Below are 15,322 nucleotides of genomic sequence, written 5' to 3' on the forward strand. Positions count from 1 at the left end.
ACTTTGGCTCTGCTGCCAAGGTCCAGAGGAATTCTCTAACTCCCTTCAGAGCATCTTCACATTTCACAGAAGCCCATAAATCACCAGCTGGAGACGCAGGTGAACCCAGCAAAGGCTTTTGCTTGGCCTCCTGAGATTTTAAACTACTCCAGAGGCAAAAGCAACAAACAGTGCTTGCTCTCTCTTCCAAGTCCTGCAACTCAGCACTTGCTCCTGCCAGCCTTTCCTGCCATGTCTGTTAAGGTTGTCACAAAACAAAATGAAAGAAACCCAACCACTTCAGGCCTGATTTCCAAGAACTATTCCTCACTGCCAGTCTAAGGTAGACAATACAAGAAAAAGGTGCTTGAAGGCAAGAATAGCAGAAATAGTCTCAGATAGAGCTGGCTTCAGCCCACAAACCCAGAATTGTCATGAATTACATACAGGGACACACAAAACAGATCACCAGGAAGCTTTGAGCTGAGCACTCTAAGTCAAAGAACTACACCCAGACTTAGGACGCCTTTAGTCTGATTTCAAATTAACACCAGCTCGCCCCAAACCCACAGACTTTTAAATTCAGAAGAACATTTTTAAACATGTCTAAAAAGAATTTCTTCACAAAACTTGAGCTTAACTGTAAAGCTCCACTCCATCTTTACACACCCCTAGAATTTACCAATTACTCCAGCAAAGCTGATAGACTGCAATAATTAATGATTAACTTCTTTTGCAGATATGTCTCCTACACTGTTCACCACTCAGCCAACTGAGGCAAGCAGTGAGCAAATGAGAGAGGCAGGAAGGAAGAGCAGCCAGTGCCTGTGCCTGGGCAGTGGCAGCTGCAGCTAAGCTCTGAGTCCCCAGCAGTGTTACCTCGATGATCCGGCTGTCCACGGGCATCGTGGTGCTGACCATGTGCACGTTTGGGGTGGATGTGGAGCGCTGCCTTTGGGACAGAGAGCCCTCAGAGGAAGGGTTGGATGGGTTGAAAGTGAAGGCATGAGGTGTAGAATACCTGTGCTGGGAGCTGAGAAGGAAAGAGAGACAAAGGGAGAGTTGTGGTTATTTTTTTTCCCCTCCGGCAAGTGAAAAACACTGTTCAGTGTAACCTGTCCAAAAGCAATACACACACAATTCCAAGCAGAGAAAAAGCTGGGATTTACACATCAACTAAACTATTTGGTCAGCTGAACCATGCCCAGTTCAATTAATTTAAGAAATAAATTTGCAAAACTTGATGATCTTGTCAGCTCACATACTCCATTAGTGTGTTTAGCTGAGGTCTGCTTTTGCTGTTAGAAATTTTGCCACAGTTCACCTCAATCCCCATCAAATCACATTTAATAACACTGACAAAATACTGACTCAGAGATGAATTCAGGGCTGTGAAATTAAACAAACTGCTCATTTCAAGCCTGTTAAATGCACAGCTTAAGAGCTAAGCCCTGAATTTGTAAAGCTTTGCAAGACTGTTCAATGGTTTGCACAGAACAGCCAGCAAGGAAGTCATGAAACCCAACACCAGTTCAAAGGAGGCCAAGACTAAAATCCAGCTCAACAAAGAGTTATAAATCACAGCTAAGGCCACTCAGACCATAAGGATCCCCAAAACACAAATGTATCTTAATGGCAATGGGCCAGCCCTCACAAAACCCTTCAAAACATCTATGAAGTTAATAAGTCACTGTTCAACAACACTGGAAATGAGAATAAGATGGCAAAGATCAATTCCTGATGCAGTTCCCATGAAAAGAAATAAATAAATACATAGAACCATTTACAAGTCAGCTACGTGCTCTGTGCCTCATTCCTGACCAGATTTTTCAAATGGGTGCAGAAAAAACAAAAGCTGGCCTGCTCTCTTCAGCCTCTAGAATTTCAAGGGAAAGAATACAGGCACATGTTAGGGTCAGGGGACAGGCCCCTTGGAAAGGGACACAAGTTTCATTTCAGCACTTAAAACTACAGCAATATTCTCTTTAGGTATCAGAATTTTCTTGAAGAGGAGTATATTTTCAATTCCCACTGTTCTCTATTTAAACTCCTATCTGTCACGATAATATCAGAACATTAATTTAGTTATGGATGTGAATCATCCACCATGAGACACGAACCCTCAATGCACACTACCTGATCAGATAAAATATACTTAATTCACAAAAATACCAAAAGGGAGCCTTGGATTTTCTTAGGCAGGAAAACAAAGGTCTCCAAAAAGCCTTTAATACTCTACCTTAAAATTTTAAGGCTAAAAATTGAGAATTTGAAATCTCAAATCAATGCTTTGGTGGATCTAAGAACAAGGAAGGATCATCTGTGATGAAGTGGTGTTGCTGCCTTGCACATTCATCCCAACCTTCTATCAGATTGCTCTGCTTTGGAGGAGCTGGGGGGTCTTTAGTTTGGATTGATTGTTTTGAAAGAAGTGTATTTCCCAAAAGAGGAATGACAGGAAATACAAGCTTACCTAACAGGTATCCGGGAGACAGACTCCCGCATCCGTCTCATTGTCAAGGGAGGTAGTGCAGGGACACCACTGTCACTGATATTTGAATTTGGGAACAATCTGAAATATCAACAAAAACAATTACAACTTCAACTGCTACACTACCTCCTGTACAATGCTCTTGAAAGCTGAAGTTTTAAAGGGCTCTTTCTTTGCAGCATGATTAACTTCATGAACACATTCCTATCTTTACATCATGTCTTTCCTCTGGGTACAACTAAAACCCCTGCCTTCAGACTCCCAAAGAAAAGTTCCACATGTTCTTTCCAAATCTTTTTATATCAGACTTCAGATTTTCCTGAAAGGGACCTTGACACAATTAAGTTCTATTAAAGCCAGGTAGCGCCAAGTGGCACAAGTCATCCTGACTCTCTTGAGAAAATGCAGAACTACACGACCAATTTAGTTATAAAAAATACAACTGCTAAGACACACAAAAAAACAATTACAGGCTTTCACAGTTTTGCATTGAAGGACTTCTAACATAATAATTTTCAGCTTTTTGTAACTGGTATTAGGAAAGTATTATCCTCCATCTGTTTTCTCACCATTCACCATTTTCAGCAGTGTCAGAGGTTGAGGTGTAGAACAGGTGAACAGCTAAATTCCAACTGAATCATGGCCTGGTTTATCCCTAATGTGTGTTGTGTGAGAGGAATTGCTGTCCCCCTGTTCAAACAGAGGTCATGGGAGCAACTGCCTGCTCATCCAAAGTGTTTGTTTGCTTGTCCAGAGTATTAAAATCCAGAGCAAGAACAAAATGCAGCTGATGTGCACGGCCTTCTCCCCTGGGAACAGACACTCATTGCTGGCTGTTTCACAAGATCAATCCACAATCCTGCATGCTGATCACAGGGACTGCCTTCCCAACAACCCAGAAGCATCTCTGTGATCAGAGCTACAAGCCCAGTGTCACCCAGAAGTGGTGCTGGCAGGAAAAAGGAGCAGTCCTTACAAGAGCTGCCTGATGTTGCTCCAGTCCACACACATGGTTGGCACCTTGGTGCTGCAGTGCTCGTGGAATTTGTAGCCGCACGTCTGACACCGGAAGCCATTGAGGAGGAACTTCTGGCAGATGTCACAGAAGGCAAGCTTCAGAAACGTCTTCCGAGCCTGGAGAGCACAGCAAGTGATTAATCCAAGCTAATTACCTCTTCATTAACTGAGATTTGGATCTTCAGAGCCCGACAGAAATAAATAACCATGCCAAAATGCCATCAGAGCCCCCAGGTTGCTACTGAGCTTAAAACCACAGTCAAATATTCCAGCATGGATTTCCAGTTGGGTTGGAAATCTGGAAAGTTTAAAAACACTGAAGGCTTTATTTACACAAAAACCAAACAAGTTAAAAAAAGGACAAGTGTTCTGTCAAATGCAAAAGTGGGTTTTTTGCTCAGCAAGGTGACAGAGCTGTGAGAACCAAGAGCTGGGTTTTTGCTTGTTTTCAGCAGCACCCAAGAGGTGAAAGAGGATCAGACTGAAGGCCCACCTCAGGTTTTTTTTTCAAATAGCCAAAACTCTTGGTGCTTATGACTAAGCAATATCCCTTGCATGAGAAATAAATTCCTTAGCAATCAAAATAATCCAAGGAATTTCTACTTTTTTAAGTGGCAGCCTACTTTGTTTTTTTTTTAAAGATTCTGAAGTATGAAAAAATATTAAAATGAACCAAGGGGTTTCTTCCACCAGAACCCACTGGAGAGGAAAGCTTCAACTTCAACTTCTTCCAGATCTGGAGAAAAATATTCATTTTTTGCTGACCAACTGTAGATTATATTTTCTGTATATTTTTAAAAATTCAATGTAGAAGTAAAGTGGGTTTCAGATTTTGTAAATCAATCCTAACCTTTCTAATGGATGTAAATGACAATGCTTTAGGATTTAGGATTGCCACAATGTATTTCTAGAACAAAACAAGAAAAAAGCTAAAATATGGAAGGAGTTCCTCCCCAGGGAGAAGACAATAATGCAAGGTGAAACTCTTGGAGTTGGGCATTATCTCTTTGTAAAAAATAAATAATTTTTTAAAAATTTAAAAATCAAAAAATCCACAAAGCACAAAATTACCTTCTACTTATTTTTTGTATGGAATAAATAATCCATTTTTGAGAAGGAGCTACAAAGTAAAGCCTTTCATTCCCCCATAGAATACTCATATTACAAGGCAGCATTAACTCACAAAATGTTATGAACTGCAGAATTAACAGCACCCTGAATATCCAGTACAAATAATATACTGGACCATCAGTCCAATAAAGCTGCTGAACTTCTTCAGTCTTTTTTTAACTGATGAGCCAGAGACTGAAAATGCAAATTTTCCCCCCTTTTCTGGACTGTAAAGACACAGGTATCTTACCAGACAGTTATAGACATGGGTATTTATATAAAATAAAAATGGCAATCATCAGATCTGTGAAGAATATGCACAATGTGAGCTTCGACACCTGGAGATCACCAGTGTAATGAATACAATTCTGGCATTTCCCTGCAAACTGATACTTAGGGAATGTAATTTGTGTGCAACAGTGGTGAAAGAATCAACCACAACTTCTGAAAATCCCTGTGTCCAGAAAGCCAAAAGCTGTCTAATGCCCAGAACGCTCTTTGGCCAAATCTGTGGTTGATAAACTCCCACCAGAACAGAGAGCAGGAAAAGCTTACAAAATTGTGTGTGGTGAGTGGGACATGGTCAAGGAAATCCACTCGCAGCTCCTCTCCAATCAAGGAGGCAGCATCTGTGTTCCAATCCAGACGCACTTTCTTTCTGAAAGAGAAAACAGGAACAACAAAATCACTCTGGAGATAAGTCTGGCCTCAGCAACAGTTATGTTCTGTCGGTTTTCTTGGGTAAACTGAAAATAAATACCCAAAAAAGCATGGCTAACCTCTTACAATGAGCTGGATGGATCTCCGGGTCTCTCACTCAAAAAATCAGAAGCAATTTGGAATACATTTCAAGTCACCTCTTTTTCTACTCATTTTTAACATCTTATTTAGCATGCAGTGACTGCATACTTCCTCTGATTTTTATAAAATACTATCAAATATTTGACATAAAGCACCTGGAGGCTTTAATGGAGCACAGAAATACCCTGATAAATGTAACAGAAATTGTGAGTGAGAGACTCAGTGACACAAAAGCCATTATCAGGTGACAGGTGACCCCAGAATGGCCTCAGTTGCTCAGAGATGTAACCCCACAAATGCCTGAGGTACAGGGAGCTTTAAGCCCAAGCCTTAGGAGGTGTGAAGTTAAGTGCATTAACTCCATGAGATATCTTCATGCCCTCAGCTTGTAAAACAATCATTTGGTATTTAATAGCAGCATCCCTGGTCCTACAAAAAAAACAAGGAATATCTGAAGTGAGAGTGAAATCCAAACACTGGGAAGCTGTAGAGGAATGCAGAGCCTCAACACTGAGCACACAGATGAGGGAAGTGGGGTAAGAATCACTGAATTTACAAAGGTAGCACAGAAATGCACCTCAAATATGAAGGAAGGCATCACTTCATTGAGAGTATGGCAAAATCCTCACTAAGGGGCTGGCAAGCACTTGAGTGAACCCCTCCATTTTAATTACTTTTAATATTCAGCTTTAAAACAAATAATGAAATTGCCAATACACAGGAAGCTGACGGAGTTACCCTGGAAGAGGGCAAAGAAAGCAACACGAAATGTTCACAACCAAACTGCTTTTAAAAGAAATTAGCCAGAGGGGAAGAAAACATGACTGCTGCTATTTAAAACCCAAGATTGTTACACTCTCTGGGAGGAAGTTTCACTCTTACCCTTTTGGTTCAGCAAGAAGTCGAAAGACTGCACAACACTCTGGCTGCAGACCCCTGACCTTCAGTGCCTTCATCAGACAGTCATGCAAGGTCATCCCATTCTTCACATTCACCTGTGACCAAAGGGAAAACAAACAACAAAACATTTAGGCAGTGACTGCACACTTCCTCTAAGTTTTTCCAAAAGTAGAAGACCATTTTCTCATTTTCTTTAGAAATTCCAGGAAAACGGCACTAAGTGCACTTGTGTGCACTCCTGCAAAGGATGTTCTGAAGCCACTTTAACTTCGCATTAGAACAAAAGCTCCTACTTCACTTATGAGGGAGTTTATTTCTCAGTTTCTTACAATGACTGAGTTTCTATGAAACAGAATTTCACACAAGTAGGCAGCCTATAGCAGGAACAGAAATGCAGGCAAATGGAGTTACCTCAAGTACAGAAAAAGGCTTTATTTAGATTTCAGGGAACTTTGGGTAAGACTATTATTAGGTATAACCAGCTCCAAGAAACTGAACAGAAGTGATCCCACAAAAAGTTTCACTGTGGCTTTAACCCCCACACTTCACTGTGGTCATCCAAGAGAGGAAAATGACAGAACTGTCATGCAGGCATCATTGCTTAGGGCAGCCAACAATGACAAAAAAAGTGGAATATGTTCATGTGCTTAAAAAAATTCACAGCACTGAGGCAGAGCAATACAGCTTCTCAAAATACAGATACAGCTCACGTTTAAAATAAAATGTTAAACATAAAAATCCTCTAAAACCAAACAGCTGCTGCCCATCACTGCATCACAGTAAGGGCCATTTGTCACTCCAGATGCACAGGCAGTGTCAACAGTGGGAAGAGGAGCATTTCTGAGCCCAGGGCTGCACAGACTCACCACAGTGCGCTGCTTGTTGGGCAGGAAGACACGGATGGTGTTGCTGGTTTTGGAGGTGTCAGAGATTTTGCCGTCGTCGGACGCGCGGCGCTGGTAACCAAACTGCTGCACGATGGTGGGGGAGATGCAGTTGGGGCCATCAAACACTGAATCCTTGAGCCCAAACCCATTGCTGATGGTCTTCCAAGCTCCCTGGATGTGCTCCATTGATGCAGCCTGAGGAGGATCAGGAGAGTCAGGGAAATGGTGATGTCCCTCACCCTTCCTGACACGCCCAAGCTCAGCCTTTTCTGGAAGCTTCTGAAGCTGCCCTGCCTCGTGCCGTGATCAGCCTCCAGCTCACCCACAGCTGCACCATCAGCCTGACTCCTCAAGGCACTGGACTTCCCACACATAAACAGAGCACAATGGATGTGTGACTGCTCCCACTGCACCTCAGGGTCACAGGAGCACTTCACCATCAGGGTAATCTACATAATTAGTGTCTGAGGGTTTTCAGAAAGGCAGCCAGGTTATAGAATCAGAATACCCTGGACTGGAAGGGACCTGTGTGGATCATCACAATCCCTGCACAGATCCCCCAAAATCCCACTCTGGGCATCCCTGGAGCTCTGGCAGCCTTGGGGCTGTGCCCAGCACCCTCTGCAGTAAAACCTTTCCCTGATATCCAACATGACCTTCCCTGGTCACAAGAGTAAAGAGTTCTGTAGGAGGCCAGCACAACAGCCCTGTAAACCAGATGTGCCACACAAGCATCAGCCCAGACTGTTGAGAAAGGAGAATCAACAGGAATTACAATAGAAAGAATTAATTAAGGAATCTAATTTATCACTGATTTTGAGGCATTGATTATTGGGGTTTTTTTTAATACTATCACAATTTACATAGTGTGAAATAGCAAAAAAAAATTCTCAACCTTCACACCCACTGTGCTCAGTTATATTTCAGCATAAATAAAGCCTGGGAGAACTGGGATTGTTCAGCCTGGGAAAGAGAAGGCTCCAGGGTGACCCAACTGAAACCCTCCAGCACCTGAAGGGAGCCAACAAGAAAAATGGAGAGAGATTATTTACAATTAACAGGACACAAGGAATGGCTTCAAACTGTCAGGGAGTAGGTTTAGATGGGATATTGGGAAGAAATTCCTTCTTGTGACAGTGATGAGGCCCTGCCTGGATTCCTGGCAGTGTCCAAGGCTAGGCTGGACAGGGCTTGGAGCAGCCTGGGACAATGGGAGGTGTCCCTGCCCAGAGTAGGGGTGGCACTGGATGGACTTAGAGGTCCTTTCAACTCAAATCATTTTATGATTTTACAAACACCTCCCAGTGCAAGGACACCAACAACCCCCTGCACACATTTCTGCACATGCAGAGACAAAGATAAAGATATCACTGGATTTTTTCCCCAGCTATCCCAACTGCAATGCAGCTTAAACTCCAAATTATACTCAAATATCTTATTCAAAAATAGGCAAAACCAAAGGCTGTACTGAAATCAAACAACCTAATTCAGATCACCCAACACCCCATGACTGAACACCTGTCAGCAGCCGCTCAAGCCTCATTTCATGGGTGGTCCTGCACCTCCTTTGTTACAAATTATTTGAACCCTCCAATACGTTTCCTCATGTTTATGTCAGAGAAAAGCCAACAGTGTTTCTTTCAGTTGAAAAGTTAAAGCCATGGAATTTTTGGAAAAAAAGAACTCCACTAATGTTAAGTGTCCACTCTGGGGTGCCCAGAAGGATAAGCTGACTTTCAGTGTTTTCCTTCACAGCACAGCTCTGAAAAGCCACAACAGATTTGCAGCTTTGGTCCAGACCTAAACCCAGGTCTGACCAGCAGCCAAGAAAGGAAATGTAGCAACAAAGTTCCAGAGAAAGGTTTGGTTTAGGTGAAGTCATTATCACCACACACAGAGCCCTCAGCAGCAGAACCCTCAGCCTCAAAGGGAACTTTCAGTCAGTTCCTGAGTATCTCCTTCACCAACAAGGTACACAGTGACAACACATCCTCACCTTCCCTCCTGCCAATCCCTGTCATTCCTCAATCCATCAGGTCCAGCTGTCCAAAGGTTCAAATATTTCAATGTCAGTAAGATTTAAACTCCATGCCCAATCATCTAACAGGATTGAGATACTTGGATTTTTTTTAAGTCTATGATGCATAAATTACAAGAGTTTTATATTTGATGTAAAAAGTGAAAAAGGAATAGGAAGACACTGAGACATTCTGAAATATGAGAGATAAATTGAGAGATAAAAATGAGAGATAGGAAGACACTGAGACATTCTGAAAAATGAGAGATAAAATTGAGGAATACAACCAAGTTCATCACACAAGCACCAGCAACATCTCACAATTCCCAGGCACCAGAAAGGTGAAAAACAAGTTCTGTTCAGTTACAACACCCATACAATGCACATGGCAGCTGAAAGAGTAACTACTGAGATGGCAGCAATAAAAACTGAGATAAACTGTTAGATAAGAGGGGACAGATGAAACCCAGAGAGTTTCTTTTAACTTATCCCCTATGGGAAACTCCTTTGTTTCACCCTTCCAGGTATCAGATGAGACTAAAAAAGAAGAGCTCCACTTGATTTTTCTGCTGAGCTGAGCTAAGGAACAGCAGGACAGCCATGAAAATTCCTTGTCTCTCCTGATGTAAACTGACAACACCTCAAAGTTAGAGCCCTTATATTTAATATTTTGATATGCTGCTAACATTTCCTGAAAAATTCCAGAGAAAGCAGGAAATGACAATTCAAACTCGCATTTTGACAAAAGATAAGCTTCACTGCCACAAAGTTCCTTCCCTGCTCTCGGGGTATTCTCCCTCCCTAACACTGCACACTGAAGCACAGCCACCAGGGGAGATCACAGAATGTATTTTAAGGTTGTTGCACTCATAGGAAAACACAGACAGCAACTGCTACCAGCCTTCTGGAGATCCAAATGTCAGCTCTATCTTTAATTAGGGATTTGCATCCGTCTCTCCCAGGATCTTTGCCTAAGGAAGTGCTGGACAGTCTCAGAACTGGGTCCGAGTCCTCCCCTCCAGCAATGCTCGGCTCTCTCTTGCCATCAGTGGGGTTCTGCCATCTCTTCTGGCTGAGGACTGAGTCCCTGGCAGTCTGGGTTTGCTCACAGATGTTCAGAGGGTTTTCTCCTAGAAAATGGATATCCCACACACCATCCCCAGCTTTCCTTCCTCCCTAACCTGAGGGCTCTGGTGGCACCCAGGGAGGAGCCAGCACTGAAGGGAACAGATGAGAACAGAGGTCAGAGCTGGCCCGGAGCTGACAAAAACCTGCCAAGTGGCCTGAGGGTGGAGGGGCACAGGAGAAGAAAGGGAAGTTTAACACATCTTCACAGTCTTCTGGGCAGAGACAGGGAATCCCTGCTGGGAAGTTGCTAAACCTGCTCTGGCATCCACTGCACAAGGGTTTGCAGCTGGAAAGGTGGAGCTTGTTGAAGAAACCCAAAGTGCCCTGGTGCTGACTCCTGCAGCTATTCCCAGACAGCCCTCTGAGGGTACCAGGGCCTCACAAACGCCTCTTCGCTCGGGCCACAGTCTGAGGTGGGAACACTCAAATTCTGGCACAGCATGGACAGCCGTGTTCACCTCTCAAGCCTCATTCCAGATTAATATCGTGGAAGAACAGCCAGCCAGAAAAGCTGCTGCTTAGGAGGTGATTTCTGAATGACTTACACCTTTCTCCTGCCCTCCAGTGCAAAGAAAGCTGGCTTCAATTTTATATAAATATATACAAAACCATCCCTTTGAAGCTCCAGCAGCTCACTGCATGCACAGGTATGAGAGAAGAGAATTAATGTGGCACCTAACTTAGCAGCTTAGAGCTGACAGAAAGTAACATTTAATGACACAACCTAATACTGCACATCCACACAAACCATTTCTGGCTCATTCAGAGAACCCTGGACTGGCACAACAGCAGAAAAAAGAAGTGGAAACATCTCTGGACACAGGTTGGAGTCCACCTTAACAGGTAATTCATGTGCAGAGCACAGCCCACCCTGCAGTGTCCTGTACCCCGGACCCTGGCAGCAATTTTATTTCCTATTGGTATTTTGCTCCAAGCAATAATCAATTAAAGGCATTTTTTACTCACTACTCTCATTTACTCCAGCTCCCCCAACATCCACACCAATTCACTCCAGCGAAAAGATGTTTGAAAGTCTGTTCTAATGAGAAATTGAATTTAAAAGAAAGGAGAAAAGATTTTACAATGATGTCTTCAGAACTATATTGTTCTTAGGTTTGTCTCTTTCAGAAAAACAAGCTTTTCTCTCTTTAAATTAATTACAAGCATATTGCTGAAACATAATCATTACCAGACACTGGATTTATGTTTATGCCATGCTCAAATAATCCACTGCCAGCTGGTTGTTTTCATGTGTATTTCTAAAAATTTTCTTTAAATCTTTTCTTCCTGCAGCTCATCACTTCCATGAAAATTACTTCAAACAGCCTTTCTCCAACTGACAAACAGCAACAGCAGCATTCAAAGAGTATTTTAAGATATTAAAGTACATCAGTCCCCTTGTAGATGCAGGACTGCTGGGAAACTGATACTGATTGGTTTCATATTTAATGTTCAGCCTAAGCAGAAAAATAATGTCATTTACTGCTGCAAGTCCCCCAGGAATTCTGCATACTGTGACCAAGAGTGCACTTTCCATTAGTGCTTTTTGCAACATTACAGATCCTGCTAATGAAGCACTGGAACAAGTATTAAACCAAAAGCACAGAACAGCTCTGGAATGTGCACATCTGACAGGAACAAATTCCTGGAGATCAGTCATTCATGTACAATCAATACATTCACACCATTCAGTCCAGTTCAAAAGGTATTGGAAGTTACTCTGATTTTTAACATGAGCAGGACAAAATGCTGGGCCGAACTGTTAAAAATTTCAGTCTCCCTCCCTAAGAAATGCCAAAACTGGCACTGAATTAGGCTGAAATTCCACATGTTACAAAGTGAACTCTCACTCCAGAGTTTAGGTACTTTGTCCTTTCTTTTTTCTGGAACAAACACCCAAAACTTCTAAAAACACGTCAGAGCAGTTCCCCTTGCCAACACACATATGCTGCCATTTTTATCCACACAAATTCATGGAATTTTGTGTTTCGTGGAATACACCCACGAAGACAGAACAGCACAGAACAAAGTCCAGAATCCATTTCAAGCTGAACACTTCTGTCAGTAAATATAAGCTTGAAAAGCTGCTTAGAAGCAAAGTTTTCATCTCTGACACAAAAAGATCAATGATCCATTTAACTGTAGCCTTTTCTTCTCCCATACAGTAATTAACTGATCTAATATCACTTGGGCGACCAGTTCTCTGGGGGAAAACCAGAAATTCAAAACCAGACAAATCTGTTGTGATCTAGAGCAGTATTTTTTAAACAGATAATTATGGACCCATTCCTATATTAATTAAAGCTGTGATCTATGGAAATATGAACACAGAGCATGAGTTGGGACCAGTGTAACAACCCAGGTAGATCCCTCTTATATCTACAGGGTTGGTGCTTTTCCTTCATGTGTCCTTCATTTGAAGAGATCAATGCCAAAAAACAAACTCCTCCCCAAGACAAATGACAAAAATTAAAAATTAACAGAAGGAAATGTCAGTGTTCAGGGAAAAAAAACCAAACAGAACAAAAAACAACTGGAACACGTACAATTTCTGCCTCTGTTGTTCTGAACTTGGAACAATCTTTTCTGCCCTTTTTCCTTATTTATCAGAAATATTCTGTTTTCAATCACCACTTCAGCCTTAAGGGGAAAAAAAAATAACACTGGTTTTCCAACAAGTGGGTCCTACAGTAAGGAGGACATAAGCAACACAACTCTCAATCTGCTTTCAGACTTAGCCATTTGTAAGATTATTATCTTTTGGTATTTAAAAGCTGCTGTCAGATTAGAACTCTGGCTAGTAAGCACAAAGCAAGTCAGACTCCCTGGCTGCAGCAGGCTGTACTTTGGGCTCTGCTTAGCAGGGATTTGTCACCAAAACAATCTGCACCTTTGGCCACCCTGTGCCTGCTCTCTGTTGGTGTAACAGCTCCAGGCCACTTTTCCCAGCCAGATCATCTGTTTGGTTTGTCCTTTCCACACAGACCATTCCCATGTCAGTCACCTATTTCTTTCCACATGACGTTTCTAGGAAATTCAAATGTGGAGCTCTAAGTTTCCCTACAAAACCACAATTCCTACATTAGAGAAACAGGAGCACTGAACATCCTGCATCTAAAAGAGGGATAGAGAATCCAAAGCTTTGCCTTTCCCAAAGCAAAAAAACAATCCCAGGTAAAAAGAAAAATCCAGGAGGTGTTTCTAATCAGTCAGAGTGTTTTTAAATTGGATTTAAGTACAGCTACAGAGTTTATTTAGATTCACAAACAACTTTATAGAATTGCTATTGAAATAGCAGGAAAGGAAAAAGCAGCAAGGAAAGTGCTCATACATTTTGTACAAGTTTTACTTACAAAGCACCTGAATTCTGCCATGGAATAAAACTTCCACTTTTCTTTAGTATAATATTTCATAATTTTTTTTTATCTCACGTGCCCTTAACATTTAGAAAACTATGAGAGCTGAAGTGATATTTAAGACATGCTCCTTTTTTAATTCGGTGAACTCAAACTCATTACTAGAAACAAAAAGCACTGAACAGTTTTTTATAGCTGATTGAATCAGAACCACATCATATGACAGTCCTGTCACTCAGACTTCTTGTTTCTGTGCCACAATGTTAAATTCTTCTCAGGAGAATCCTCCGCAGGGAGATTTACAGAGAGATCTCTTTCACATGGGCCTTGCACTGCAGACAGAAGTGGACTACAAGTGTTTTGTCTTTCTTCACATGGTCAAAACACTCTGGACAAGCCTTTCCCCCCCCCAGATCTCTCAATCAAGGGCACATACCTTCCCAGCCATGTGCCTGTCTGCATTCTGCACTTGCCCATGCCCCAATTGTTCCCAGCCTGAAAGCCCCAAACTGTGTTTGCAGTTGCCTGGAACTCATCCACTTTACAGCAAGGATGAAAAAAAAGTTACTCAAATGTCAGCAATCCACCAAATGCCCTTCCCACACGAGTTCTCAAGGATGAAACAAAAAAGTGACTGAGAACCTCACACAAAGAATGCCTGGCTCTGTCCTCCCTGGGTGTGTAGGAAATGCAGCAACACTGAGGACAGCAGCACTGAGAACACCCCAGATTCAGAGTTTTGGGAGAAGGAGGAACAGCCTAAGGATTATTAAAGAAGCTGTACATATCTGACTGCACAGAGAGCCTGCAAAGCACCAGGCAAGGCTGAATTATCTGCACATCCCCACAGAATCCAGTGCCCCAGAGCCAGGTGTTCCCTCCCTGCCCTCACCCAGGGCAGCCTGCAGCCAATAAAGTGATTTGATGAACCGTGGGCTCTGTGCCAGGCCTGCAGTGCCACGTGGAGGTCAATGACGTGATTCCAAGGGCTTGGAAACATCGTCCAGACGGGCAGAGGGCAGGGCACAGGGACACCAGGCTGGAAACCGCCTTGAGAGATCTTCTGGAGGAGATAAAACAAAGGATTCTCCCTTATGTTTTATAGCAAAATGCCCCTGGAAACAGCTGGATAGATCCTTCCACAACATAATGCCTGGACAGCTGGAACAGCTTTATTTTCATGGTTTGTCTGCACCTGTATTTGCCAAGAAACCTGAATAAAATGGCAAATAAAAACGGAATGTACTTTAAAATTTAAGACTGTGTACAACAAAAACTACTTAAGACTTTGTCAAACATTTACTGTCCTCAGAGCCTCCAAAAGAAATTATGCTCCATTTGAACATTACCTTATTAAATACACCCATGAAATTACAGTTCTGGCCTGGGTGGGTTTTTATGTATTTAGCAAAGTGCCAATGCAGCCTTTCTGTTTCAGAGATAGAGTTTGAAGATAATGTCACAGACACGATTTATGTCAGGTCTGGGTTATTCCCAACAGAGCTGCAGTTGTGTGCAAAGGCAAATGCTTCTGGAGAAGAGGCAAATATCAAGAGCTGATGTTCTAAACTGAGGAAGGGCTTTTCCTCTGCAAAGTAAATACCCAGGGAGACTGACTCAGGTAAGAGCTTAAGTT

General features: G+C 42.4%; 1 protein-coding gene across 4 annotated transcripts in view; it reads right to left on the minus strand.

Moving 5' to 3' along the window:
• RAF1 (Raf-1 proto-oncogene, serine/threonine kinase) overlaps positions 1-15,322 on the minus strand; it is a 38,424-nt gene that overhangs the window by 12,965 nt on the left and 10,137 nt on the right. For 3 of the 4 annotated variants that reach the window (XM_083869415.1, XM_083869418.1, XM_083869417.1), the window contains exons 3-8: positions 7,165-7,380; positions 6,281-6,393; positions 5,153-5,255; positions 3,447-3,604; positions 2,453-2,551; positions 859-1,012 (exon numbers count right to left, since the gene is read on the minus strand). In XM_083869415.1, coding sequence (XP_083725541.1) covers positions 859-1,012; positions 2,453-2,551; positions 3,447-3,604; positions 5,153-5,255; positions 6,281-6,393; positions 7,165-7,380 — 843 coding nt within the window. The remainder of the gene's footprint in view (positions 1-858; positions 1,013-2,452; positions 2,552-3,446; positions 3,605-5,152; positions 5,256-6,280; positions 6,394-7,164; positions 7,381-15,322) is intronic. The other variant, XM_083869416.1, reaches the window with a different exon arrangement.

Source organism: Zosterops lateralis (assembly GCF_965231275.1).
Source record: "Zosterops lateralis genome assembly, chromosome: 11".
In the NCBI taxonomy this organism is placed as follows: Eukaryota; Metazoa; Chordata; class Aves; order Passeriformes; family Zosteropidae; genus Zosterops; species Zosterops lateralis.